This window comes from Anguilla anguilla, chromosome 1 (assembly GCF_013347855.1).
Source record: "Anguilla anguilla isolate fAngAng1 chromosome 1, fAngAng1.pri, whole genome shotgun sequence".
NCBI classification, from domain to species: Eukaryota; Metazoa; Chordata; class Actinopteri; order Anguilliformes; family Anguillidae; genus Anguilla; species Anguilla anguilla.
In genome coordinates, this window is record NC_049201.1 from 60,027,443 (window position 1) to 60,055,378 (window position 27,936).

General features: G+C 39.5%; 1 protein-coding gene across 5 annotated transcripts in view; it reads left to right on the forward strand.

Annotated features, from left to right (window-relative positions):
- Nucleotides 1-2,120: 2,120 nt before the first annotated feature.
- Nucleotides 2,121-27,936, forward strand: part of LOC118228163 (focal adhesion kinase 1-like) — a 79,066-nt gene continuing 53,250 nt past the window's right edge. Inside the window, exons 1-2 of one of the 5 annotated variants that reach the window (XM_035419664.1) lie at nt 2,121-2,320; nt 21,730-21,756. Coding sequence is in view for 4 of the 5 variants with exons in the window: in XM_035419581.1 (XP_035275472.1) it covers nt 25,223-25,316 (94 nt within the window). In the remaining variant the exon portion in view is untranslated. Of the gene's footprint in view, nt 2,321-7,178; nt 7,343-15,856; nt 16,085-21,729; nt 21,757-24,590; nt 25,317-27,936 lie in introns of those variants that run through there. The other 4 variants (XM_035419613.1, XM_035419648.1, XM_035419581.1 and 1 more) reach the window with 4 other exon arrangements.

Consider the following 27,936-nt stretch of genomic DNA (forward strand, 5'->3'; position numbering starts at 1 on the left):
CTATATTATGTTAACATTTGTGAATATATTATTTTAAATTTGAGTATGATTGGATGTGTGTTAAGATTAAAATCTTTTGTAGTATAGGTTTAATTAATGAAATCCTTGAACAGCTAGATCTCCAGGAACAGGATCGACTAAATTCAGCTTCATTAAAACTGTCACGTGTCTAAATGTATGTAACATTCTTAAGAAGTCAAATAAGGTCAATAATTAGTGCAGTATACCTAGCAATGTGGCTGTGTGTTTCCCTATTGGCTGAAAACCCAAATGACAGTAGTAGATGAGGTGTTTGTTGATTAAGCCACTAGGGGGCAGGAGAGACTTATTTCAGTGGTAGTTGAATAAAACATTCCATAATCTACCAAATGACTAAACTGACCTGCTCTCATGGTAAAATGCAATTTGATGCAAGAGAAGATGGTACACATATTCCAAAACCAACAGAAGCTAAAAAACATTGTCATTTTACTTTGTGTGTTTATTTATGGTATCTCTGCAGGTTACTGAATTATTTCAAATGTTAAGTTTCAAATGTTAACTTAGTATAACCAACTTGTAATTGTGTGAATGTTAAATAGACTATGCTTACTTTCATTATAATTTTATGTAAGGTTGGATCATGATAAATTACTTTATTAGTTTATACAAATTGTTTTTAAAATATATATTTTTTAAAATATTTGTTTAAAGGTCACCAAGATTGGCAAAAACTATGTGGGGAAACTTAAAAAAAAAAAAATCTTTGCGAAGGTTTGGACTCTTATGGTCTAACCACCTTGTTCAAGTTGTTGCAAGTGGCCCAGTGACTCAAGTGGGTATGCAGAATATGGCCACGTGCATGCATGCATGACCACAATGATAAGTTCCAGGTGGTTTCATTTTATTGGTCAGGGCTGTACAATTACTGAGACTGACTAGATATCCCCCAGGCTAGCATCAGACTTATTGTGGGGTTGGCACTGTTATTATTACTAATTATTTAACATATGCCTTATCCATGGTGGCTCATACAGCTTAGATTTTACGCAGTATCTCTTTATACAGCTGGATTTCTGTTTAAGCACTTTGCTTAAGGGTACAGCAATAGCAGATTCCTTCACTACTGTGTAATACTGCTTCAATTGAATTTATAGCATTGTAGCTCATCTGAAAATTGTGCAAGTAAAGCTGTACATCGGACAGTTTAAAGGTACTCTCGTCTGTCACCAGCACTACCGCCTGTATCCATGTGTGCAGATTGTTATGGTTTATATTATCAAGCAGATAATGAAATGACAGTTAAAAATAAAATAAAAATAATTGACTGGTAAATTTGAGTAGTGCCTTACCCATTAATGAGCTGTTGGGTACCTTGTAAATGCCACTGACATACCTGCGGTCAGGGACAAGTGAGGTGGCAACACAGTGTGCATTTTTAAATGAACAGAATATGTATTTTGTAGGTGGGCATCATAGACACTTTAATTTCAACATTCCATGGTATGCGTGTAAATGAAGACCTTACAGATGCGGGCACTTTCAGAGCCTCAATGCCTGCGTAAGGAAAAGCAGGGAAACAAACCTTTCAAAACAGGTAGTGCATTCAAATCGGAAGTACTGCTCGTAAGCTGTAAATGAGCAGCACTTGGGCCTACTCCTTCAGTGATAGAAACCTTGTGACTGTACACATGAAGGCTGTGGAGAGAGATACTCTTAATCCTGGTCTTCAATCAAATTTAGTGTTGGGCAAAGACAAAAATCTGCACCCACACCGACCAATTTCTGGCAAAATTGGCCGCCCATGGTTTAGCACCACTTAAGCACCACAGCTCGTTTTAACACTCACGTGATGCTGATATTGGCCAGTGCAGCCTGGTTGATCCTATTACCTATGCCAAGTAGCCCTTGACTAGTGCTTTTCCAGTTGAAACTGAAGCAATACCTCAGCTCCCTCAGTACCCATTCAAGTCTGTTTTCTCGTGGATACCAGCGAATAGGCAACAAAAACAGCGAGATGTCAAAGCCGCAAACATTGATTTTACAGCATGCACTCTGACACGGTGCGTTTAGTTCACCGGCCCTATTGGCCACCCTACTGCTTTTGGGGGGTGTTACCTCGGCCGGGTCGGACCGGTTATGATGCGCCAGCCATGTTGGATTGTCCAGCCTAGCGTGCAGGGCTGTATCCTTGAATGCAGGAGATTCAGTCTGTACGTGGAAGCAGGAGAAGCAATCCTTTCACTAATCCCAATTTATAACTGCACAATTAAGGGGATGTGGCCACAATGCAATAGATTTTGACAGGAAACCTCACATAATCTCAAAAGCAAGGATACACGTGAGTACAGCTTTAGAATAATATTTATCAAAAGCATGCAAAAATATAACTTTAACGTTAGCTAACTAGCAGCATATAGCCACCTAGCCAGCCAAGCCAAATTCACCAGCATTGCTATTAGTTAGCTTGCTGGTAGAGCAGTGAAGTGACTGATTTGCTTGCTCAGACACTGCACTAGCGCGCCACAGATGGCTACCTAGCAGGTTTATGTCCATTTGACTACGAACCATCAGTAAAACAATTTATGACAGAATACAAGAATGTCTCATCAGAAGCTATGATCGGATGTACCAAGTCATAGTGAAATAAAAGTCGAGCTAGCTAGTGTTACTTGCGTTTGGCCATTTGCCTTCCGTTACTTCGTTAGCTAGTGTAGTGGTTAGTCTTAAACCAGCGGTGAGCCTGCCTTTGTTTTCCGTTTTATCGAATGTTACTGAATGTTTTCACTAAAATTGCGGAATTGTTATTCTGGCTTAAGTATTCGCCTGATCTCAAGTGTTTCTGAGGCAAAATGCAACACAGAATGCGGTATCAGTGTGGGTTCCGCTTGACATCGATGAGATGCAGTGGCCACGAACATTCATGGGTAGAATTTACGTCAAACAAAGAGAAACAAATAAACAACTGGAAACAACGATCAACACAGTGGTTGTTTGTGAGCCAACACTATAACGCCACGCAGCAGTCATATCGAACGTTTTATGCGATTTTAATGAACTTCACTGGATATGTTTAAGCATTTTATTTGCGCTGATTTAATGGCATATTATTGTATTCATTGCTAGAATGCCATGGTACGTAATGTTCGTCTCCGATCCGTTGTTTAATGATTATATGCATTGTTATGCCTTTTGTCTGGTACTCGTAGCGACTATTGTCTCCCGGTGCAAAGGAAAATACAATGGAGGTCCTTTGGAGGTGGTGATAATTCGGGATGCACTGACTCGCTGGTCTTGCTACTTCAAGTTAACGTAACCGTATTTTCCTTTTGCCTGTTCAATATGTAAACATGCCACTGACACCAGGCAATTGTAAATAAATGTTTGATTATTCTGCAGAACGGTGAACGTGTCGTTTGCTTCCATACGAACCGACATAGCTTGATTACCAATGCCCTGGTTAGATAATGTAAGAGGTGTACTGAAACATCCATGCATCCATCAATTAGAGCTGCCCTCTGTAGTGTTGAGTTTGTTATTCCTCAGCAAGCTTAAAAAAGATTCCGAAAAGGCCATGTTGGTCCTCTCTGCTCTGTCAGTCTCCTGTATACAAAAGTAATCAGTCCCCATGACCAGACCTGGCTCAACATGATCTTGTGGATAGAGGACTTATTCAATAGAAAAACATTCTGTAGTGAATATATCAGACTAGCCATGTCCTTGTGTGAGGATGTGTGTCTGGTAGGAGGTACATCTGAGGACTCTTCAAGATTAGAAACATTGTTTCATTGCATTATTTATTTGCTTAGCAGAAAGCATTGACTTGATTTCTAATGTATGAGATCCCTTTAAAACCCAGTTCCTCCTCTAAGTGATTAATGATTGACAAAGTGTATTATACTCTCAATTTTTCTCAATTTTTGTGTATCCAGTGTATAAATTCAGATTTCAATGTTTTTTTTGTTCGTTGCCATCCTATGTTTTGAGAAGTTCCCATCTTTTGGGAACACGTCTGTTGAGAAGGGTGTCAGTTATCTGTCATGTCTGTATTGAACAGCAGTGTACAGCTATTGACTTTGTATAGCCTGTATCAATAGGCTAACATGCTTAAAGGGGTCTGAGCGTTAAGCGGTGAAAAAACGAACCAACCGTTCATTTCTGTAGGATTTTCTAAATTAGCCCATTATATATGGGTTTGGGATATTCAACCAAATACCTTATATGCGTTTCATTTTCTATTAGTCTACTTCCTAAATCATCACGGGAAACTTTCAAATGTCTGTGTTAAATGATAGCCTAATAGGTTAAAACTGAAGTGATTAAATCAAAACTGAACAAAGTGGGATGCTTATTTTGTGAAATCCGGGGGTGTTGCAATCCATCAATCCATCTGTAACGACTGAAGCAGAGATCATGCTTGTGCCACGATTACATTTTTGGTATGCTTTAGCTGGGAGTTGAAACCATTGTTCTCTGGACTCAGGGTAGACACACTGACCCCAAAACACTTGTTAAACAAGTCATAGCCTTACTGTCCAGAGCAGGGGCTTTCTGGCCTGGTCCTGGAAAGCCGCAGCAGTTTATTACGAAGTTAACTTGCATCACCTGGTGTTCTAGGTCTAAGTTAAAAGTGAAAACCAGCAGATCCTCTGGCTTTTAAAAAATATGCAAGGTGCCTGTAAGCAGAGTGTTCTGTGCCTTGGATGTAGTTCAGTTGGCCACAGTGGGAAGGTCTAAAGTGAGTGCTAATGCCTGTATCTCTAGAGTGTGTTGCTGTGTTTGTCTCTGTGCACCAGCCATAAATAAAATGTGATGGCAGACAACTGAAGTGGTACGGTCTCACACTCCTCTCCTGACTGTACTTTACTCCCTCCGTAGCCCAGAGCCCACATACACAGCTGTTAAATATAAAAGCTGGACATCCGTACCATAATGTTTTAGTTCGAAAAAGAGCTTAAAACCTGTTTTGCACCATTGTTTTCTTTGGATTCTGTTTGGATATAAAAAGTGAACACTCTTCCACATACTTATACAGTTTTTTCTCACTGAATTCGGAATGCCTGTTTGTAATAGTAGGCTTGTCCCATCACTGTGATGCCCTTTATAGTTTTGGAAAGGTACACACTAATATACATGTCACTGACGCGTGTGCAGCCTGGCAGTGCCTGTTTTCACTCCGTAACCATCCAACTCTGCTGCATAGTTCCTGCATTGGAGGATTGCACAAATTGCACATGGAGATCACAGGTGCCCAAATGAACTATTTAGTGAGTATTGTGTTGTGAGGCAGTGAATATCCAGCTGAATGGAACCTTCCATCCTAGGCAATGCTATGGCCAATAATGCATCAACCCATAGGGCACAGACCTGTGGGATGCTGATTGTAACTACTATGATGACAGTATATCAACCAGCAGAAATATGTAAATATATGCATGTATGTATATTTTAGAAATGTAAAGGTCAATACAACTAGAACAACTAGATTCTGAAATTAAAAATGCATATACAACCTTTGGCTTACACATCAGGTTTAACAGTAATTATACATTACAGGACGGCAGTGTTGCACAGTGGGTAAGGAACTGGGCTTGTAACCGAAAGGTCGCAGGTTCGATTCCCGGGTAAGGACACTGCCGTTGTATCCTTGAGCAACCTGCATTGCTTCAGTATATATCCAGCTGTATAAATGGATACAATGTAAAAGTGCTATGTAAAAGTTGTGTAAGTCGCTCTGGATAAGAGCGTCTGCTAAATGCCTGTAATGTAATGTAATACATTAATGTATTTTTTTGGAATTAAAATATACATTTGGCTCTTGGGCACAAAAAAACTGCTGCAGTTGTGGATATGCTAAATCAAGTACCATCGTGGGATTTGGTGTTTAAGTCAGAATGTAGACGCTTGTATATTTCATCTTATGAAATGCAGTGTTCTTGCAAGTTCTCTTCACTGCACCATGGTACAGATTTAGGATTGCCTGAATAGGATCATTGCCATAAATTGCTCTAGTGAATGTGGTTGTGCAGTAAGACAAGGTGGTGAAACCTGTATCTGGTTGCATTGCTTTCGCTTCACTAAGCATGCAGGTTCAAAAAGCTCCACCTTTCTCATACTCTGCCCTGTAAACTGGGCCAGGAAAATTTCTAATGTCTTAATGCACTGTGTGTCTGAGATATAGGCTAATAATTCATTTCTGTGCCATGGGTCACAGGAGTGAAAGAATCACATTTACTCTGCATATCATAATCCCTTTCAAGGTTCTGACTTCTGGGTGTACTGTGAGTGGGTGATTCGACTCTAGACAGCATACTTTACAGGATAAATCAGTAATGCTTACCTGAACATTCCTGAACACTCCAGAACACACACACCACAGCTCCGCTGATGTAGAGAGGGAGGAATTTACTTAACCTGAGGCATGATTAGATGTCCACATTGTAAATTTGACAAGGACAACAGAGAACACTTCTCCAGTTTTCAGTGAGTGCCATTGGATGTTATGTTGACAGACATTCACTTATAATTTAGGAAAATCTGCCTCACATTTATTGTTCTTCACTTCATTTGACAGTGGCTTTGCTTGTTATTTTCATAATGAAAATAAGTTATGATATTGTTGTGATTTTAATCTTGCCATTTTCCCTTGTGAATTTCTTGATGAGTACAAAGTTTTGAAAGTTGTTTACATTATTTATCTAATTAATATCAGGCAGTTAAGCTATTTGAATTCTTTCAAAAATGCCATTTCAGCCATAATAGTTGACACAAATGTCAAATAAACATTTTCTTTTTTGCCCTAATTGCAAGCAAGTGTTCCACTCAGTTCTTTATAGTTTTCTCTGTAAAAGGTTGAGATCGTATCCAAGATTTTTAGGCTATAGAATGTCACCTTGTCTATAGCACACTCTGCATAACAAATAAGTTATGTGTAAAACTGCAACGTTACCTGTCAGTGTCAGTTGTTCCACACTAGTCTTTTGTGTTTCTCCTAGTTGTCTACCTCAATAAGCAGCTAATGGGAAAAAAATCAGCTATCTTTGAGAAACGTGTTCTTTCCTTGATCACTTCCTGAGTTCCTGCCCCGCTTGCAGTGATTATGAATGCTGCCCTGGGGTTAGGTAATGGGAGGGATACTGGGCGGAGCCAGGTGTGTTTGTGATTGCGTGTGTGTATATGAACATGTGATTGCGTGCGAGAGGGGGAGAAAGAGAGAGATAGTCAGAGTGAGTGTTGGACTGTTCCAGCAGCTGAAGTGAAAGAAGGGAAACAGGAAGAAAATTGCTGGGGAGTGCAGACCTGCCTCCCCCCCTTCACATGTGGGATATGCAGTTTTGGAGTATTTTGAGCTGTGCTCATGGAGGTATGTGTGTTGTTTTCATTTCTGTCATAGCTGTGAAAAGTTCTATGATTCCCCAGGGCTGGATAAATGTAAGAGTATCTGTTGGTAGACCTGGCAGGCATAGCGATTTGTGTGAGTACCTGAGAGCAGAGTGTTGGAGGTGTGCTTGAGGTGAGGCAAGGAATTTGCCTCTCTTCCATGCAAGCTGCCGCTTGTGGGGAAAATTCCACGGAAAAATACACATTATTATACAATGCAATTATAATATGAATGAGAGAAAAAATAGCAGTTTTCTTTTCAAAATGAATGACATGAAAGGGATTCTTGGCTATTACTGCCAACTTCATTTAAAAGGTCTTAATTGCTGTATAGTAGGTGTGTGAATGTCTTTTTTTTTTAAATGTGGCGAAAACACCACAATTAAAGAACCTGACACCCTAATGAAGACTTTTTGTTGTGATGCATCGGTATAAATATCATACATTGTTTTGGCCGTTTTACTCAATTTTTGGCTGTAGATAATACATTTTTTAATCAGTCCCACTGTAGTTGTTAAAGGTGTCCTGGACTTAGTGTTGAAACATGATTAGCTATTTTCTTTAATTCAAATCATGAGTTTTTACTGGAATATTGCCCTTCTATTCAGAGAACACCTCACCCAAACTAAATTGCACTATTGAAATAAAGCATTTTTGTTGGCCTACGTTTTACTGCTGTTGTGTCAAACTGTTTCAATGTTTTTTATTATTTGTATATATTCTCATTTCATATTTTATATGTCCCTATGAGCTGCATGCCAAGCTTGGATTGAATATTATGAGTCAGTGCTTAGGCCATGTGCTCTAGTGAGTGCTGCCTGTTCTGCTGGAATATGACTAAATGGCAGATGTTGAGTCTATTGCAGCACACCAACATGATTTTTTCTTTTAATTAGACTAAGAAATCATTTGTAAAATATTTGGGTTTTGTCTGTCATGTTGTGGGTGTTACTGCACTGCTTGATTTTTTTTTTTTCAATTTCCATGAAAGGTCAAGAATTTTTTATTACGCACACACACACAAAACACACAGTTCCTTTTAATCTTGTCTTGAAATCTGGCAAAAGTCTAGGAGTTTATCACTGATGAAAAACAAGACTAGAGCTGTAGAGCCTCCATTGTGAGCTTACGCAATCCACTCTACAACCAGCAACACCCACTGACATTCTATGAGTAAGCTAGCTGTATGGTCAGCTGTACACTGACTTCAAGTCCAAAAACAGTAATTTTCCATCTTAATTATGTGACAGGAAAGTAGATAAATGCAACCTGATGAAGTCTACATTTCCAGGCCTCAACTCCCTGTTTAAAAATAACTAGAACTGAGAGCCCAAGGCCATGATTTTATCATTTTAATTCCCGCATCGTTGTTACTACAGACATGTAAAAAGCCATGCCCACTAGTACCAGAGATCAGATCGGTTTAATGCAGTGATCTTCAATCCTGATCCTGGAGGACCATAGTCTACTGAGTTTTTTTTCTCAATATATCAGCAACTAATTCAGACCCAAGAATCCAGGTGACCTGAGTGAGCCTTGTAATAAACTGCTTTAACTGATCAATTGCTGTACCAGCAGATCCTGTGGCTTCCTAGGATCAGGATTGAGGGCCAATAGTTTAATGGAACACGCTTACACACTACCCACCTGGCTAATATTGAAACTAGGGCTTAGCTCCATAAAGAACTCAGCTTTCTCCAATCCCATGGCCCAGTCAGTTGTTACCGCCAGCTCAGGAACAAATGCAGCTGCTTTCCCCGGGGGAGAGACAGTTCTGCTGTTACACAATCAGCCACCAGTGCACACCTTGCTCAGTGATAACACTGTTTAAATTCATTTCCAGGTGGTAAAATTACTTCCTGTTTGTATTGCATTCAATGCAGTGTGGTGAGAGTCTAAGCTGTTACTAAGCTGTTGATAATTCTATAGAGATTTATATATAAGACTGCTCTCAAAATACGCATTTCACTGATGAAAGTACAGTAAGGTACAGATCCAGTAACTGCCCTCTCTATCTCCATATCTCTGCAATTTGGTGTTGCAGTCCTACATGTAGCAAGAATGAGTAATTTCTCAAGTTAAAGTCCCTGCAGTTTTAGTAGACACTGCAAATACACTTGTATTATTCATTCCTTATGCAGGTGCCTTTGTGTAAAAATGAAAAAGACTACTTTGTTTTCATCTGTGACTGCATGCATTTACTCCTAGCATGCATGCTAAGGATGCATACTGAGGAGGGGGAAGAGAGAGTTCCCTCATGGTCAGACATTTGCTCTTCATTAGCGTTGCTTGTGCTTTATTTAGAAGGGAAATGACAACATTGTTGAAAGCTTGTTTCTTCAGTTGTATGAATAGTGTTTTGGCCTCAAAAGCAGGTCAGCCAAACCCCTGCTGGGGGGTTCCATTACTTCATCCATGGAGACATCTCGCACTTAGTGAACTGCTTCTCTGGGGTCCAAGCGCTCCTCAACAGCTTAACTGGGCCCAGGTGGGGTTTCACTTTATCTTTCCATGAAGACCAAAGGAGAGATGTAGCCTTGATTAATAAAAATGTTTTAAACTTAGTTGTTTTTGCTCAAGTGGTAAATGGAGCACATATATATATATATATATATATATATATATATATATATATATTATTTGTAGTGGATTTCTCATGTTTCAGGAATTACCCTAAGGCACAGGCCTGGATGTGTGCATGCACCTTACTCCCCGATGACGCCACTTCCAAATGTTCTCCTGTGACAGCTGGTTTATGATACCCCTAATTTTCACTTTTTTGCCAGAATTGTGCTGCAGAGGCAACTTTCCTCCAGGCTTGTTGGTTGTTATGAATGCTCAGGGATACAATGGGCAATGTTGCGGCAGCAGCAAAGGAAGTGAGGAAGACACTATTTATTTTAATGTAATGAGGCTTAATTAATTTTTTAAACCCAACAAAGACACCCATCAATTTTGAGTCTTTATTTGTCAGTCTTCGAATGTAGTTGATGTATGGTGAACTGAACACATTAATCAGAAAATGAATTCAACACAAAATGAAGCACGAGAATGTGGGACTATAAAAATCTGTATGATATGACTTAAGTTTATTGAAACCATGTCATAAGTTCACTGGAACATTTTAAGTGTGCTGAAATCAACAGGAGCAGTGTGATTCCTGTATTATGCCCAAATGCTGTTTATCTCTTTGAAAAGGTTGTGGTACTGTTGCATTGTTATCATTTTTATTCTCCTTTCACACACTCACACACACACACACACAGACACGCACACGCTACATTTTCCCTGTTGTTGACATCAGTGGCAGAAGAATGTACTACATAGTGATAGTATCTCCCAGGCAGCTTTTGTTATGAAAGCTACAGCTTGACAATGTCCTGAATTTCTTTGAATTGAATTTTTTTTATTTTTTAATCTTCTGTAATACAGTCCAGAGCTGTCATGCTTTTTGCATTTGTAGTTACCTAGTGAATGACAAGACGATTGCATGTATTCCACGTGGGACATTAGATCAGAATATGTAGCGAATATAAAAATAAGGTTTTCTGTCTAGAATACCCAAGGGTCTTTCCCCATTGCTGCTCTGAATCATAGTGAAAAGGGGCTAGTCAAAATAAATATCACCTGAGATAAGGAACTGAGATGCTGTCCTCTAAATAACATAAGTAAACACAAGTGATTCTCAGGAAAGTCTGAAGACTTGTCATTGCTTGTTCAATCCAACAAAAAAAGTATTAAAGTATTTAGTGGAACTAATTCAGTGCTTTTTTGTTTTGGTGATGTTTGACCAAATTAGTCACGTGACTACATGTGATCTTTCTGTTTTCTTAATAAGTGGAACTTTTATCTTATTTAATGTGCTTTTTTTTTTTTTTTTTTTTTTTTAAGTTTGCTGATTAATATTGCATTTGTTTTGATGCTGATTCGCCAGCAAGCCACATGAGATGACAGATTCATAGCTGCTGTATCCAGAATAAAACCATTATGGCAATGCTCTGCAGCTAGCTGCTGAATTACTGCTGAATGTGGTTCAAAAAATATGATGAGAAAGGACCCGACCTATAGGAGGTTCTGGATTAGATCTAATGATGTTCAGAGTAAAAATGACTTCGGTCTCTGCATCAGTTAATAGAGTAGCTACTATAAAAGAATCTTCAGAAGGATGCTGAAAGCCCTTCCAGTGTATGTCTGCACAGCATTAGGGGTATCAAACAGAACTTGTTTCCTCAGGTATCATCTGTCCCTCTAGTGTGCCCATACTTCACCTAGAATTTGAACGGAAGAGGGAATGGCGCCTATGACCGACCGTCTGGTCCTTGAATTCTGTGGTATAGGCCTACATACAGTAAACTTTTTTTATATTTATGTTAGGCGGAAAGTGCTCTCCTTTCAGCTCGTGGATCTTAAGAGTGAACACTTTTCAGAAGGGTTGGGTCATTGTAATCCCCTTGTACAACAATGATGCGTTTGTAATACGGTATCAAGCACCACCCCACAGTAAAGGCCGTCGCACATTGCACCGTACGAACACACAACACCGCGTCTTTTTGTTCTTCAGTTGTTCTCATTGCTTCGTTTTGCTCGAAAAGTTCTACTTCTTATGAAGTATACTGCCTACTTGACTGTCCTCAGTCAAATTTAACGGCACCTTGGTTTTGTATACTCATGTGACCCAGACTGGATGAGAATTTGTATCTTGCTGCTATGTTCAGAACCTAGGAATGGAACCACTGTTTATTAACTCATTGAGCGGACACAACCATGCTTTAGATTAGTATGTCTGGTATACTGAGTCAATATGCTTTTGCTTTCATACTTTTACTTTGGAATTTACTAAAGCTTGTCGGACCATCGGCTAACCATTGTGAAAAATCTTCTAATTTTCACCCTTCTATGTGGACATAGATCTCCGTAAACTGCAGTGTTATTACTGAACTGACCCCCTAAATTTACTGCTCAATATAAATAGCTTGCTTGCTCAATTTTTTTTTCACAGATCATTGTATAGAATATAGAGGATTTCTGACTTGGTGTGGACTGTCACCTTTTCATTATCTTTGTTAAGGTTTCATTTTGATTGTGTTGTTTGGAAAATTCAGTCTCATCTCCTGCCTGAACAATTGGATGAGGGAGAGCATGGGGCTACAGCATCCTCAAATGTCTTGAAGGCAAGAATGGCAGTGAGGCATGCTGGGAGTTTTGAATTTGAACTTCTGATTAAGGTCTGCTGGGTAATGCAGACTGACGGTTTCTCTTAGCTTCTGTTTGAAGATTACTCCCTAGATTCACTGTCTTTTTTGAGTTTTGTTTAAGAAAGAAAGGCAGCTTTTTGCTTCACTTTAGAAATGAGTTTTTGATTATTTCAAAAGTAGCCTAGAGGCTTAGCGTAATGGCACACTTGGTCCACACTTTGATTCCAAAAACATTGGCATGGGTCCAATAATTCACGCAACATAGGTAAGTGTACAGGAAAAAAGTCCTGTTTGTAAGATGGTCCAATTCTGTACAGAAAAATTTTGACCTCTAGCCTAGATCATATGGACATATTTCTAATAACATGCAGTGCTGTAATAAAGTTGACTCACCAGCTACATTCTTGTTTTCTGGAACATTTTGAATCAAAAGGATTTTTGAATCTAAAGGATCTGATTATCATGATTTATTGGTGTAACGTGGTGATGATGGTTTGGGCTGCTCTGATGACTCAGCACCTGGGCATTGAATCAATCAGTGAGACTGGTCATTGCTTAGAGGAAACATTTGGATGAACATTATTGCTCTTAAAGGAGGTTTTACCTGTTATTTAAGCTAAGGTCACTTACCTTTTGCCACATGGCCATCAACTTTTTTCCTTATGAGTTTTTGTTGAGTATATAATTTTGATGAATAGATTAATTGTGGTATTTGCTATATATCATTGAATGTGTGTGTGTATGTGTGTGTGTGTGTGTGTGTATATTTTGTATTTTGTTAAATAAAGTAATATTTTAAGTAATAGACTACTTTTCAGATAAAAACTTGATCAAGGGTCTCTGGGATTACCTGGAGAGCCAGGAGCAAGTGAAACAGCCAAAATCTGCAGAAGAACTGTGGCAAGTTCTCCAAAATGCTTGGAACAACCTTCCAGCCCATTTTCTTATAAAACTGCAGGCCAGTGTACCTAAGAGAATTGATGTAGTTTTAAAGGCGTAGGGTGGTCACACCAAACATTGATTTTATTTTGTTTTTAACTATTTACTGCTCTTTATATTATTTTTTCGATATTTATAACCTTTCATTTAATTATTTTTGAAAGCATCTTAGCTGTACAGCATTTTTTTACAGGTGCCTAAGACTTTTGCACAGTACTATATATATATATATATATATATATATATATATATATATTGCCTGCCATTTGGTTTTTGCTTGATGGATTTAATAGGTGTGGGTATGCAGACCTGGATAAAAGGGCAATCATGCACATACATGCAAATGCGCACACACACACAAACACACACAGACCCCTATGGGCCTCAAGTCTTCCTCAGTCAGCCAAAAAAACAATAAAATATTTCTTGGTATTTATTTATTTATGTATTTTGGTATTATGGTTTTGTGGGTATATGTTATTATGTTTTTCAGTTTTCCTGAACATACCTTTAAACAATTACCATAAAAAATGTTATCTTTCTGAAAATTGATTTCTTAGATTGAAGGACAATCTGGTGCTGGCGCACAAATGAAGTACCCCCATACATTTTATTGATATTTGTTTTGGCCAGTGGGGGATGGGATTTGAAGTATTTCTTCAGCCCCACCCCCTGTCATGGTAATCCATGTTGACAGATGCATGGTTTTACAGTAATGGGACTTCCTCTCAGTTGAATGTGTATTGTCTTAATGGGCTCTTAGATCTCGGCGTCCCCCCCCCCCCCCCCCGAGCACCCTGCTCCCTTCCCCTTACGTTTTTCATTTGTATTCTCCTGAGAAAGGAATGGTATCAAAGAACAGAGAATGTTTTAATGTAGCTCGTATTCCAATAATTAAAAGAGCCGTGAAAAAGGTGTCAACATTGTCTTTGATTCAAATGTATAAAAGGAGGGTTTGGGGACTTTACAAAGACAATAGCAGTTTGATATTTAAAATGGAGCTTCTCGATATGAATTATACGATGATATGAAAGGTATCAAAAGAGCGTCGCCAAACAAGTAATTCTTTACATTTGAGAGCAGAGAACACAGGTAACATAAAACTGTTTAGACTCTACTCACATGCTCTAGCTGGGTGATAAAGGAACCATCTTTTTAAATGTCTTATGGCCATTGTTGAGTGACAGTGGTGTTTTGAAGAAGCCCTACTGTATTATGGTGGTCTCTTGCAACAGGAAGTGCATGCGTGGAAGTGCTTCTCCCTAACCATATTGCATTAGGCTAACTGTAGATTAGGACCCTCAAACCTTATATGAATTCAGAGTTATTTATTTATTTATTTTAGTAAAACTGCTTTGAGGAAAATTCATTACTTTGATGTATTGATTCTGAGAATCTTTTGTGACCTTGAATGAGGTCATACTGAGTAAACCAAAGAGCTGTTTTTTTATAATGCCTACTTTGAAGATTTTTGAGGATTTAGAAACTCAGGATAATGACTGTGGAATAAACCGTTTTCTCTACTGCACCTTATACTGTGGCAACTTTAAAATCTGGAATTTCAGAAATCTTAGGTTTCAGTGCCACATGCAGCATTTTTATCTCTGAAGAGTTACCACTTTCATCACCCTGTCAATTCACAAACTGTGGAATTATAAAAATCGGTTTAATTACCTGGGCAGTGCTCATTTGTTTTGAATTGGATCTCTCCAGCCCTCTGTATTTTATGCCACTGATGCCATGTGCATCTCTATGTAGGTCATATTTGTTTTGGTGTTTGTCAGCCGCAGCTGTATGTCATTATTGTTAATAAAAAGCAAAGGTTTATGTAGAACCTTCTAGCAACAGCTCCCCGTTGTTTTTTAAGGGTGTAAACCAGTTTTTCATAGCAGGCACTTTGATATTATTATTAGGTTATAGCCTATACTGAAGAATTAACACATTATAATTGGTAATTTTACTGGAATGGTGGTATTTGGAATTGCAATATATCTTGAAATGCATTTCATTTTTTGTCTCTCAAAAGGTAAAATATTAACCTTACAACTTAATGAATCCACCTTATGCCACCTTAATGTATTTAAATTATTTTTGTATATAAAAAGTTTGTTGTTTTTTTTTATTTTTGTGCATGATATAGGAAGCTTTGGCGGCTTGAAAAAAAACACTTAGATGGCCCACCTAAGACATTTCAATGCAGGAAAAACGCTGTGTTTGTTAGGGCACCCCCTTCTCTTTGCTTTTTTTGCTCCCTTGTTAGGCCTACCTCTTTTTCCTCCCATTCTCTCTCCTGCTTGCTCTCTCTCATGTTGGTTGCCCCCTCCTTCTCCACTCACTCTCCCTTTCACACTCTGTCTCTGTTACTCTTGCTCATGGTGCACGCAGATGTGGATCTGGAAGGCTGAGTCAGTGCACTTTGCAGTAGCGTGCTGCCATTCCACTGTCATTATGACAGCAGGACCAAATTAACTCCTGTCAGTTAGCTGCAGATCAGGAGTGCACAAGGACATCCTTTGGGAATACATACAGATAATTGTTTTCTCAGCTTTTACTGTTGGAATAATTGCTGTTAATGGATGGGTGGCACCAGGGTAAGGACGTTTTCTGCACACTACAGTAGATCACTGCATTGTTTAGAAAATGACTGGCACGCCCCTTTCGTGTGCTGATAAACAAAAAAAAAAAAAAACAAAAAAAAAAAAACACATGGTTTCTAGCTGAAACATCCTCTCCTGCAAGTCAGGAACTTGTTTAACATGACATTTAGAGCTACTTGCAATATGTGTACAAACTGAACACGGTACGCTGTAGCATTTGATATATGTAAATATTGTCATGTAGCCTAATTCAAATAAACAATATTCTGTATGGAAGGCAAGCCTTGCAGTAATGCAATATTTTTTTAACAGTTAACGGGAAAGTATTTTAAAGGCCGAATGTAATGATAGTCAGTAAAACTGAAGGAACTTTGTAATATAAGAAGCCTGGCATTGTTTTAAAACTTTTGAATACCCTGTAATAAGATATTTGATCATTCAGAACTGCTTTGTCAGTCATAGATTTTTGTCTTTTGTTTTGCAAAAACAGTGTGTTCCCAGAAGTGTGTGGACTGATGGTCTAATGCATGAACAGGATATAATTTAATATTTAAGGCTATTTGAAGCAGGCAGTTTTGCTTTATTTCTGGTTTCTGGTTCATCACATGAACGTCATATCACAGGTACAAAAAGAATATAAGATAATGGCAGCATTCATTTTAATAGCTATTTAAGAATGTACCTGTGCAATAGACATGTAAATGCGTGCCTGTGTGATAGGAAAGATTGGCCTGCATGCTGTTAACAGAATGTTAAACTGTTTTCTGCCATATTTGTGTAAATGTTTTCTGTTGAAATAAATGGAATATGCCTATTGCGGTCAATTAGGGGAGACTTGATGATTCATTCTCTTTATGAAATTTTTGTGTACATCTGCTGCATGCATGGTGAGGTGTATGACATTTTCCCGAAACTTTAACATTTTGTTAAATCAGATTAGAACATAGCCGTGTCTCTCCACGGATTCCACCCCGCTCTTTCAGTTCATGGCTTGAATACATTTGGTTCAGACAGAGGGGAAATTGATCTCTTTTGGAATTTTCCTATTGAGGGATTATTTCACACAGTCCGTTTGTGTGGTGTGTGAATAATGTCCATTCTCTCTGCGCTTTCCGCAAATGTCGCGTTCCCTCACATATTTAATGACGGTTTTGTTATTCTTGCCTTCGTGAAATTTTGATGGTTGTAATTTTTAGAACAAGCCATTTGCAAGCTGCTGTTACTGCTCTTCTCATGCGATGCTTATGCATCCGCCACAAATACTGTAGCAAGCATGTTATCCTGAAGTATTCAAAATAAAACTGCCCTACTCCTGAACTGCCTGCATCTTTTATCAGTGATCAAAACCTCTTTCCCTTCCCATTTTCTTATCATTGATTTTACAAGATACGCATTTCATGCACAAATTAGGTGAGTGGACTGAGGGAAAAGATACAATTTGTAGCTTATATAACATGAAGCATGTGAGAGAAAGGAGGTGATAGTTTGCCAGGAGGAGAATTGCTTGAAAATAAAGATCGGAAAGCAAGTTGTTCAAACTGTGCCCTAATAAATACAGGTGTCTTCAATGGAACACATCATATATGCCATTACTTGTACATCCTGGTCTGGAATGGTGGAGGGAACACCCAAAAACCTTCAAGTGTTACCAGTGGCAACCAAGTCTAACCAGGGGAAAACTGTTACTTGCATGGTTTAAAACATGAGTTAAAATATTGTGTGTATTATGTTTTTTATGTCCCAGTTTAGTCAACCTTTGAAAAAAAAAAAAAAACATTGTTGCATTAATAAATGATCTTATGATTGTGTTGTGTGTGCAGTGCACTATGTGGATACGAGGTTTGGTTTGCCTGTGAGGCAGAACAGCTGGCTGGGGTGAGGCTGCTCCCTATCCTAGACTTCCACAGTGCCACACCAGTGACCTGGAGCACTTAAAGATAATCTGTCACATTTCTGCAGCAGCTTCCATCCATGCTGTGGATATTTGTGCATTTCTGCAGGTGTATTGAGATCCTTGCAATGCACAGTACTGTGCGTACATGGTTACATAATGTTAAAGTTATATCATTTTTTAAATATATACCGGGTGATATCTTTAAAGCATCAGACGTAGTCAGCACCCTTACTGTTCCTCCCACTATGATATGTTTAATTTGTGATGGCTTTGGCTGTATTTTTGGTAGTAACTTGCAAAAAATGTAATATTCTGTTTAAGTGGTATAAAAGTGCATTTAGCTATTAAGGATATGGTCCAGTCATGAATACGTGTAGCCTAGGTATATTATGTTTGCTGCTCCTCATATGAAAACTCGCTGTATAATGAGATAAAAACTATGTATAATAGGATTAATTGATGAGGTGCTAATATAGGCTGATCCACAGGCATCCCTTTTAAAAAGTGTTGCCAGCTCTCAGTATGTGAACACCAGTCAATCAACTGCACAGCTGAGCAGCGAGGCCTTTTAACAGCTTCAGTTCCAGATCCAACTGATGAAGCCTGTTCGCTATTTACTTGGTTCACTGCTCCCATTTTAAAGGTCATGTTTGCCATCCTCAAAGACTATACGGACTAACGATATGGAAAAGCTCCGTTTTGATCCTGAACCAATTTATTTTGTTCTGTCCCTCTCTGCCAGCTGATTTTAAATTCCTCACATAGCATATCTCCTGAAATTTGCTCAAGCTTATCTGTTTTTTTAATTTATTTTTAGCTTTGCTATCAGATATGCACCTTTCTCACTCTCTTCAGCATGCCTGTAATGAAGACAGCAGCAGTCTCACAAGTGGACTGAGCTGACATGGGTCAGGAAAGATAATGGAGAACCTCCCAGAAACTAAACACAGTAGGTTAGCCATGTGCCAGTTCTCAAGTGTTAAAGGGAGGAAATAAGTCAGCCTGATTCTAGCTCTAGAGTTAAAGGTGTATAATTAGCCAGCGTGGGTACAGCTCTGCAGTGCTAAAGGGGTGTAATAAGTCTGTCCGAATCCAGCTCTGCTGTGTTAACGAGGCACAATGAGCTGGCTTTGTGCCAGATACAGTGTTAAAAGGGGTATGATGAGCCAGCTTGGCTCTGGCTAACGGTATGATGACCCAGTGTGGTTGTAGCTTTACAGTATTAAAGGGGTATTATGAGCTAGCCTGGTTCCGGAGCTACAGTATAATAGGGGAATCTGTCTATCTGAGAAACAGAAGCTCTTGTGTAGCTAGATTGACAGGAGAAACCGTGGCTCTGGCACGTCGGCCAGATCAGAAATCAAAGACTTTACGAATAGAGGAACAAACACAGCACCTTTCAAAGCACCTTTACACTTACGCTGTACAGCTGAATCAGTGGTATGTTGTGGGTGTTGGGTTAGAAAACATGGTAGATGTGGTCCCTTTGATTTCACACTTCAGTCTGCGATGTTGATTTATAGATATGGAGAGTGCAACTGATGCATCTGGTGTGGAAGCGTCTTTGTGATGGCACATAAATTCTAAATTAAATGTTCAGATATCCATCGTTAGCATGGCCCAGCTCTCTGTGTTGCCCTCGGCACAAATGTTTATAGCCTATATCTTTTCATCAGAGTTATTGTGGTCTCCCTGGATGCTGTTGTTTCAGTGATATTGAGATATGAATTGCCACTTGACCTAAGTGTGAGAGATTTCCTCCTTATCATTCCCCACTGCATGTCATGTAGCCTCCACTCCTCCTCTGAGCATAGTAGAGAGAAGGCCCCTCTGTAGCACAGACTCCTTACAAAGGCACTAAGCATCACCTGGCTTTTCTGGGTCCGTATGCTTTTCTTTTTTTCCACTTACGGGGGAAAAAAAGACTAAACCTACCTTTTTAGAATGAGTAAATGGGTCTTCAGAAAAGGGCCTCATGGTAGGAAGAAACCCACAGAGGCGGTTTGTGAGATATTTATCCACTGAGCTCAGTGTTTGATTTTCAGTTATGATCGCTAATGTCATAGAACTTAGTCATAGAAAAAATATTTTGATCTCTGGCAATAATTTATCTAAAGGTTGACTGATGTGGTTCTGTTTTTCTTTTTATAATCCACTCTGCTCCTTTACACATCAGACTCGTGCTCAATACACAAAAACAAAACATCAAAGTGGACCTTTCCCCCAATTGTTCAGTGTAGTTGTAGTTTTCAAGTTAAAGGTTAAAGGAAGTGTGATTTTGGCAGGCTGTGTTTGTGGATTACTGTCGAAGTCTGGCAGCGCCAAGGACCTCAGAGAACCGTCTAACTTTTGGCATATATACCGGTTCTAATCCTCTCATTGTCACAGCTAACTTAAATCATCACAGAACCCGATTGGAATTGCTGAATGACCTTTATAGTTCTCAGTGGGAGCTCCAAATGTCTGTCAAGCTTGTTTAGCACCAAGCCGTTGGGCTAACGTTCATTTCCTTCTCCTGCTCTCTGGCTTCCCCAGTTTTCTCATATTGGGAAGATGTTTTCAAAGGTGGTATAGCTTTAGCAAGGTGAAAAATTGTAGTAGTTAGTGACGCAGATACCGCCTGTTGTGATTGTGTGATTTGCGACAGTGTATCTTGGAGCCTTCTTTTTTAGTTGAAATCAGTAAGATACATAAAACAAAACAAGCTCTCTTAATCTCTGTCGTTTTGTTTGAAACATAACCAAACCTGCAGAAAATAAAGGGAACAAAATGAACTCTCAGCTCAACTCAAGCATGATTGTCACTATATTTTAACATCAATAAAGCTTATTCCAAATATGTCAAATATGTCTCCTGCCACCACCACCCACTGTTGCAACACAACAGTGCTTCTTCCCTGCTATGAGATCACTTTGTTTTCTGTTGCATTGCATGTTAATTGCTAGCCCCACGTTTAACATCATTATCCATGAACCTCGGTGGACCCTGTCATGGGTGGAATAGCCACATTCTATCTGTCACTGACTTGTTTGGACCAATCAGCACCAGTCACTGAGAATACAGAATAACTCTGTATGATTCTTCGGTTCATGAAATGTCACTCTCCCATCAATGGTAGTGCTGTTCTTCATTATTTCCAGGAAAAGAACTGACCACTGACTAGCTGACAGTATGCCAAGACCCTGATGATGAATGCATGTGTTGTAACTCTGCCCTTGGTGTGTCTTCACTCATTTAATATGGGGAGTCTTAAAATGAACATGTTTGTCAGTCTGTGATATCTGGAACTATGTGACTGAGTGGTTTTGATTGTGTGGTTTAATCAATAGCGGCGTGGTAATCAGACTTTGTCAGAAGTTGTGAATTTTAAAGAAAAATAGCCTGGCTCACTACATACAAGATGAATGGCTCATTACATGATGAATAAAACACAGAGGAATGGACCAAAAGTAAACTGTATTATTTTGTGTGGGCTAATGTGTTTTATTCTTTTCTTTGCCAGTTCTTCACATTCAAGTCCTGCTGTCTTGATGAAATCTATTTCAGTGTGCATGAAGGATATGTATAAAGTGGCTGTACTAGGCAACAGCTAGAGGGCAGTCTCTGCACATGTTTATCCTGCCCATTGGATTTGCATTCCAGTTCCTTGAACAATCATGACAATAAAAGGATAATCAGCTGAATGTTTCAAATTCAGTCAATGACCTGTTACTGACCTCTGTCTCTTTCTCTGTTTCTCTTGCAGATATTTCCAGAATTTCATACTATGCGGGTAAGTGTGTGGCGTGTTGAAATACATTTTTGAAAAAACACAGTTGTTTTTTTCTCTGGTATTTGGAATGCTCCTCAGGAAAATCTGTTCATGTCCGGCTGAATTGTTCTATGCTTATGTTACGTTCTCATGGATTCCAAGCTACCTACAGAGCTGGAATAGGTCAGTGACTCTTCTGCAGGACCATGATTATTTTGGCTGGACTGCGCCTTTTTTAGTCACCATTTAGAATATGTAATGCCTCATGATTGCTGTATATTTAAATCTTATCTTGTATTTAATTTTAATTTATTAAAATTCAGTTGTATATACAAAATAAGGGAACAAATTGCTCTTTAGTTAAGGACATCCAGGTTAACTTGAATCAGGGCCTTAATATTCTTGGGACTGTGTGGTTCTAGTGTATTTTATGCTTGTGCTAGACAAAAAAAGAGAGGAAGGGGCCTAGGGTGTCACCGTAAGTCTGTTCTTTTCATAAAAGTGTGTGTGTGTGTGTGTGTTTGCATGCTTTGGGTTGTGTATGCACACCGGCAATGTAGCAAGGATGAGTCCTTCACCGTCTATATATTTTATTTCATGGGGAATTATCAGGCTGGACCGAAGCATTATTTTCCTTTTTTTAAATGAAACTTAATTCATTCAGAATGCATCCTCATGCAATTTTGAATGATGTGACATCATTCCTGTCGGACTTTCAGGAAAACTGGCTGCATTGGAAGCCACTTTGCTTTACTTTGTGTATTTTCACCCAAAACAGAACTCATTCTTTCTGTTTGTTAACTTAATGAACTGTGTTCAAGCTAAGGTACGCAAATACTGATTTCATTATACCAATATAACCTGGGCTTGTGGTCTGCCAACGGAAGAACATGGGCTTTGTGAACTCTGTTTGGTTAAAGGTCTGAGGGTGTTGTGTTGGGTCTGGGTTGGGCATTACTTCTGGGTCTGTACAGGCCCTTAAACATAACCTACTCTTACTCCTTATGTTGCATCGTCATAATGCAATTAGAAATTAAAAGAACTCATCAAAGTACCTCTCTATTTGGCAGCCACTGCTGCCAGTTAGATGAAGTCCTCACCACCACTTTGCAAGTGCTAATTGTTTCAATATTCTATGTCGGTTGGCGAATTGTAGTCTCACCAGGGTTTTAGACATGTCATTCAATTATTGAAATATTTCAGAAATCCCAGGAAATTGATTTGTTTTTTGATTTTCATCCTGATCCTGTTTTGCAGCTGTAATGTGGCTTGTGTGTTCATTATTTGAATGCTAGCATAGATGAGTTTTTAAAGATTAAGTCAGGTCAAGCCAATAGACTTAATGGGCGCCCAGGCCCAAGTGCAGGCATTATGAAGCAGTCTGGGGACAGAGAGATTCAATCCACATCATTAAACAGATGATTTTTCTAGAAAATTGGTAAATAGCAAAGCGTTTTCCATTTTTGTGCTGTTTTTATGTGGTTTTTGGAGTGTGTCCCTCCCCTCCCCTCTTTATCTGCAAATGTTTTATCAAACACATCGTCTCAGTGGATTAAGTCAATGGTCATGCCTCACTCACTGTGGCCTCCATTATACTGCATGGTAATTCACTACTTCACCTTTGTGCATTTATTCCCTCTCAGATGGCCCTGATGTGATATTTAATGGAAAATTGGGACATTATAGGTTGAGTCACAGCAGTGTCTAATTGGAGTCGCATCAGTGGACTGTGGCCTCACGATCTGGCTTTAATTGAGTGTGCGTGTGTTAATAGCTCTATGAGAAGCTATAGCTTTTTGAAAGACGTAGCGATGCTTAAGAAATGACAACGTGGCGTACGGTACAGATCTCTTCAATCAACACCCGATGCTGACCTTGAGTGAACTCCAAAGCAAGCAAGTTGTTTTTTACCCAAACATTATGAAGCTCTAGATCCGTGTAAATAATGTCTTCATTCAGAGAGATCTACACATGAAAGCATCAGAGAATCACTTCTTATTTTGGTTTAGTTCACGTTTCTTAGGCTGCTGTTCATGAATGTTGATTAGAAAGAAAAATTCTTATTACTTATAAAATTTTTTATATTCCTTCAATTTCTGTTGAATATTTTAGTGCAGATTTACAGACATAATTAGGGAAGCCACTTTTATAGGTTGCAACAATTGAATATTCAGTCTGAATTCCAACGGGTCAGTTCTGTAGGGAGGAAAATCATCACCATAAATGTCTGTTCCCTTGGGGCAACATCAGAGAACGTTTTATTTCTGTATACATCTGTCAGTTAGCACATGCACGCACACGCGCACACACACACACACTTCTCACAGGCACAGACAGTGCACAGTAGTGCTATTGATTCTTTCTAAAATGGCTCTGACAGTGATTGGAACAATGTATGTCGTTTTTTAACTGGAACTATTTTTTAATAATATTGAAGTTAGTTATCGCTTAATTATTGTTCCCAATGGAAAGGGGCCTTTACATATTTTCATGTTTCTATGTCACCTTCATTAAATGAGTAAAGTGAGAGGATTCACACTGACCTTTAAACAGGATGAGAATGAAGGTGAATGAAATGGAGGGACGTGACACGGTGTATTTTGAGTGGGGGACCAGCAATGACCCAGGCGAATAGAGCTGGAAACCTGCCAGCCGTGTTGTAAACAGAGGAAGGCTGGGTGAACGCTGGCAAGGGTGAGATTAGAATATTAATGAGGCGCTGTGAAATGGGTCCCCTCTCCTTTCTCCTTCCCTCCCTTACTCTTTTTTTCCCCCTCACTTTGCTTCTGTCTCTCTCCTCCTCGCTCTCTTTTTCTATTTTGGTTTCTCTCCCCTCCTGCACTGCTCTCTTTGCCTCTCTTCCTCTCTCACTCTCAGACACACACACACACACACACACACACTTTTCACCTGAGTGAGCGTCACACGGCGGCTGTTGCTTGCTGCAGATGCATAAAGGAGCTAAAGGAAGCGTTCCATCCTAACCTAAGAGGATTCTGTTGGTGAAGATTCTGTTGTAGCCTAAATCTTCATTACCTCTATATGTCAGGGCAAGATCTGCTGTCAGAGGAGTGATCTCAACAGGATGTTAGTTCTGTTACCACTGGATTAATCCCATCTCAATGTTGGCCGTTTTATTGGAGGAGCATTCGCAGGAGGGTGTTGGATCCATGCTTAGAAGTGCGCTGACAGCAGAGCATTGAGTGCTTTTTAATTCTCTGGGAAAAGCGAAAACTTGAGGAGCGTCGGCATTTCTGTCGCCTTCTTCCTGTCCTGCCCCCGGAGATGCTAGCATGCTCTCTGGAGTGGATGTAAGGGATCCGTTTGCCGCTGCTGTGCTGTGACTGCCGTTCTCAGCGTGCGGATTTGGGTGAGCGAAAGGGGCACAGCATGCTCTGGCGGCGGCCGGGTCTGGAGGCGCTTGTGTGACAGCGGCAGGGCTTGGTTTGGCTGTCAGGCCCGGGTCCTAGAAGCTGCTGCCTTCCACATGGAGAGCACTGGGTGCAACCCGTTCCCCCTGTGCTGGACTCGAGGAACCTGCGCTCACACCTTCCTTCCTCATCTTCCTCTTCCTCCTCAGAGTACGTTCACAGTGTGGGGCTGAGACAGTGCTTGCTGTTTTTGTACGGGATGTTTAATACATGCTGCTATGTCACCCTATAATGTAACCTAACAAGTAACCTTCTACTACTGCTATTAGTATTATGGACATTATGACTAATACTTCTTTTTAGTAATTATTGTTATTGTCAATTTTCTTAGCAGACACCCTTTTATAAGATAACTCACAGAACCTATGTTTACATATCAGCTTGCACAGCTGGGTGTTTATGAAAGCAATTCATTTGACCTTGTTCAGGGGTCCTGGGATCCATATGGCAATCGAACCTGCAAACCTCTGTTTAATAGCCCTGCTTCTGCTCACTGAATGCAGTGTTCACATATATATCTGCGGGGTATTCTTGATTCTTTCAATGTCTTTTCCTTGTTCTGTAGTTGTGCAGGATTTTGATTTCTTACCTTCTCATTCTGCCTTAGCTTGGAATTAGCTACTTAGTATCTGAAGGCAACTTGATGGTTTTTAAAATTGTGTTCGGATTGAAGCAAGGGAGTGTGAAGGTTCTTTGTCAGTTTTCTGAGAAGCAAATGGAGACATTTGCCCTCAGCTTTGTGAAAAATACAGGCTCATAGCTAATCCAAGCGCTGTAATGTTTGATGTGTGTGAAATTAATCCTGGGAACATGAAATGGTCGCCTTGCTTTTCTGGAAAACGGCTGGGAGACGTTGTGTTTCATCACGGCGGGGTGAATTCCCATTTGCTTTGTGCTAATTAAACATTGGCTGGCGATGTTATTAGCGATCCGTCACAGCGGCTGGTATTGAGGCCAGGTATGAACCTCAACTACAGCAGTCTCTCTCTCTCTCTCTCTCTCATGAATATTTCTCCTTAAAGCATAGCGTGGCCCAACATTCACTGCAGCACTTGCGCTCTCTCATTTTCTGTCTCTATCTTTCCCTCTCATTTTCTCTTTAACACATTGATCACGTGTTTTTCATATGAAGGCCATTGGTTTCACTGTCATGTCTTTTTGAATTTGGAACTTTCTGCTCATTGCTGTGTATTTTAAAATGCAGTAAGAGATACTGCAGCCTTGAGTCACTCTCACATATTTTTTTATGATTAGGGCCTAACTTAGGGCGTTTTTGTGGGAAAAAAAGTTAGAGACCACTGGAAATCACAATCTGAATACCCTGCCAGATTAGATGATGCTGTCAGATGCTAGGCAGGAGCCAAAGCCACATGACTAGGATTTCTTAAATCTGAGTCTTTGTTGTATTAATTAATATTTATAATGAAGAGCAATCTAACTTTGTGGCAGTAATATGTGTGCATGTCTGCGTGATGTGCATGTCTGAATCTGCATTCTGTCCATGTCTGTAAATAAGTCCTGCTGCTCTCAAAGCAACTTGGAATACTCAAAAACGTTGCAATTACATCAGACTTCAGAACACCTTAACAGAGTCACACTGCATTTTCTACTCACTGTTATAATGACTGGTTATTGTAAAGTGCTATTTTACAAACCTAGAGTTTCAAAGAACAGCATAACAGTTGGTAATATTTTAGGTCCCCTCAGAAAAGCAGTTTCAATAGCCTACATGGGGCTGCATGAGAGAGTGAACGTTTGTGCTTGTGATAATGCATGTGACCTGGTTATAGTTACAGTAATGTTGGACATCTGCAGCAGGAGTCGATGCCACGATTGACATATACATTTCAATTTATACTGGTGTATTGCTAGCATCTATCGTGTGTTTCCAAACTGTACATTAATGGGGTATTTCACCATTGTTGCACAGAACCTCCAACTTTATTTTTCCTGAGAATAAGCTTAAGATTTTTTTTGACCTTTTGGCATTTAGTGTGTGACTTGTTAGAATACCCTAAAAGGAAAGGTGGCTGGACTTTGAAATCTAGCAGAAACAACCAAACAAATTTTGGGGTTGAACTTTGTACTCTCTTCTTTTTGGCATGTGTGACATTAGTAGGCCTATAGCCTAACCACTACTGGAAAGCAGTTGTAGTGAGACTGAAAATTGAACCATTTCATGGGACATATATGTATTGTTTTGTCTTTGTTTCATTAGTACCCCTAGAAATATTGGTGACTTTTGAAGCTAGCATTGTTTGCATATAAACCTTGCATATTGTCCAATAATACAGATTTGTCTGTTCATTGAAGGAGTTCAGGTTTGGCACCTCACTGAAAGTTGTTACAGTAGCGGTCCATGCGAGCCCTCCTGTTACTGATTTTAGTTCTTGATCCACTGTGCCATACTGCAGCCCCTATAAAAAAATAAAAAATGCAAACCCAGCCGTGGATTGTGAATGAATGAGTTCAAACAGGTTTCCAACTTGGACCTTTTACCCTTTTGTGCCGTTGTCTGTTCTCAGTTGAATTTTTTCCCCATTGTTTGCAGAGTGCAGATGTACCCACTTAATAGCACCTGTTTGCTTAACGTCGTGTATGAGTTGATTTTTCCTTTGGAGAAATATTACATCAGCCAGTGCAGTGCCAGGCCAATTGGCATTCGAGTGTATTGATGTAAAACATTTGAATGCCGTCCTGTGTATGTTTGAGATGAAAGCTCTGTGGTCTGGGCCCCCCATAGCTAGCAATTACTGTTGTTTTCGTAGCT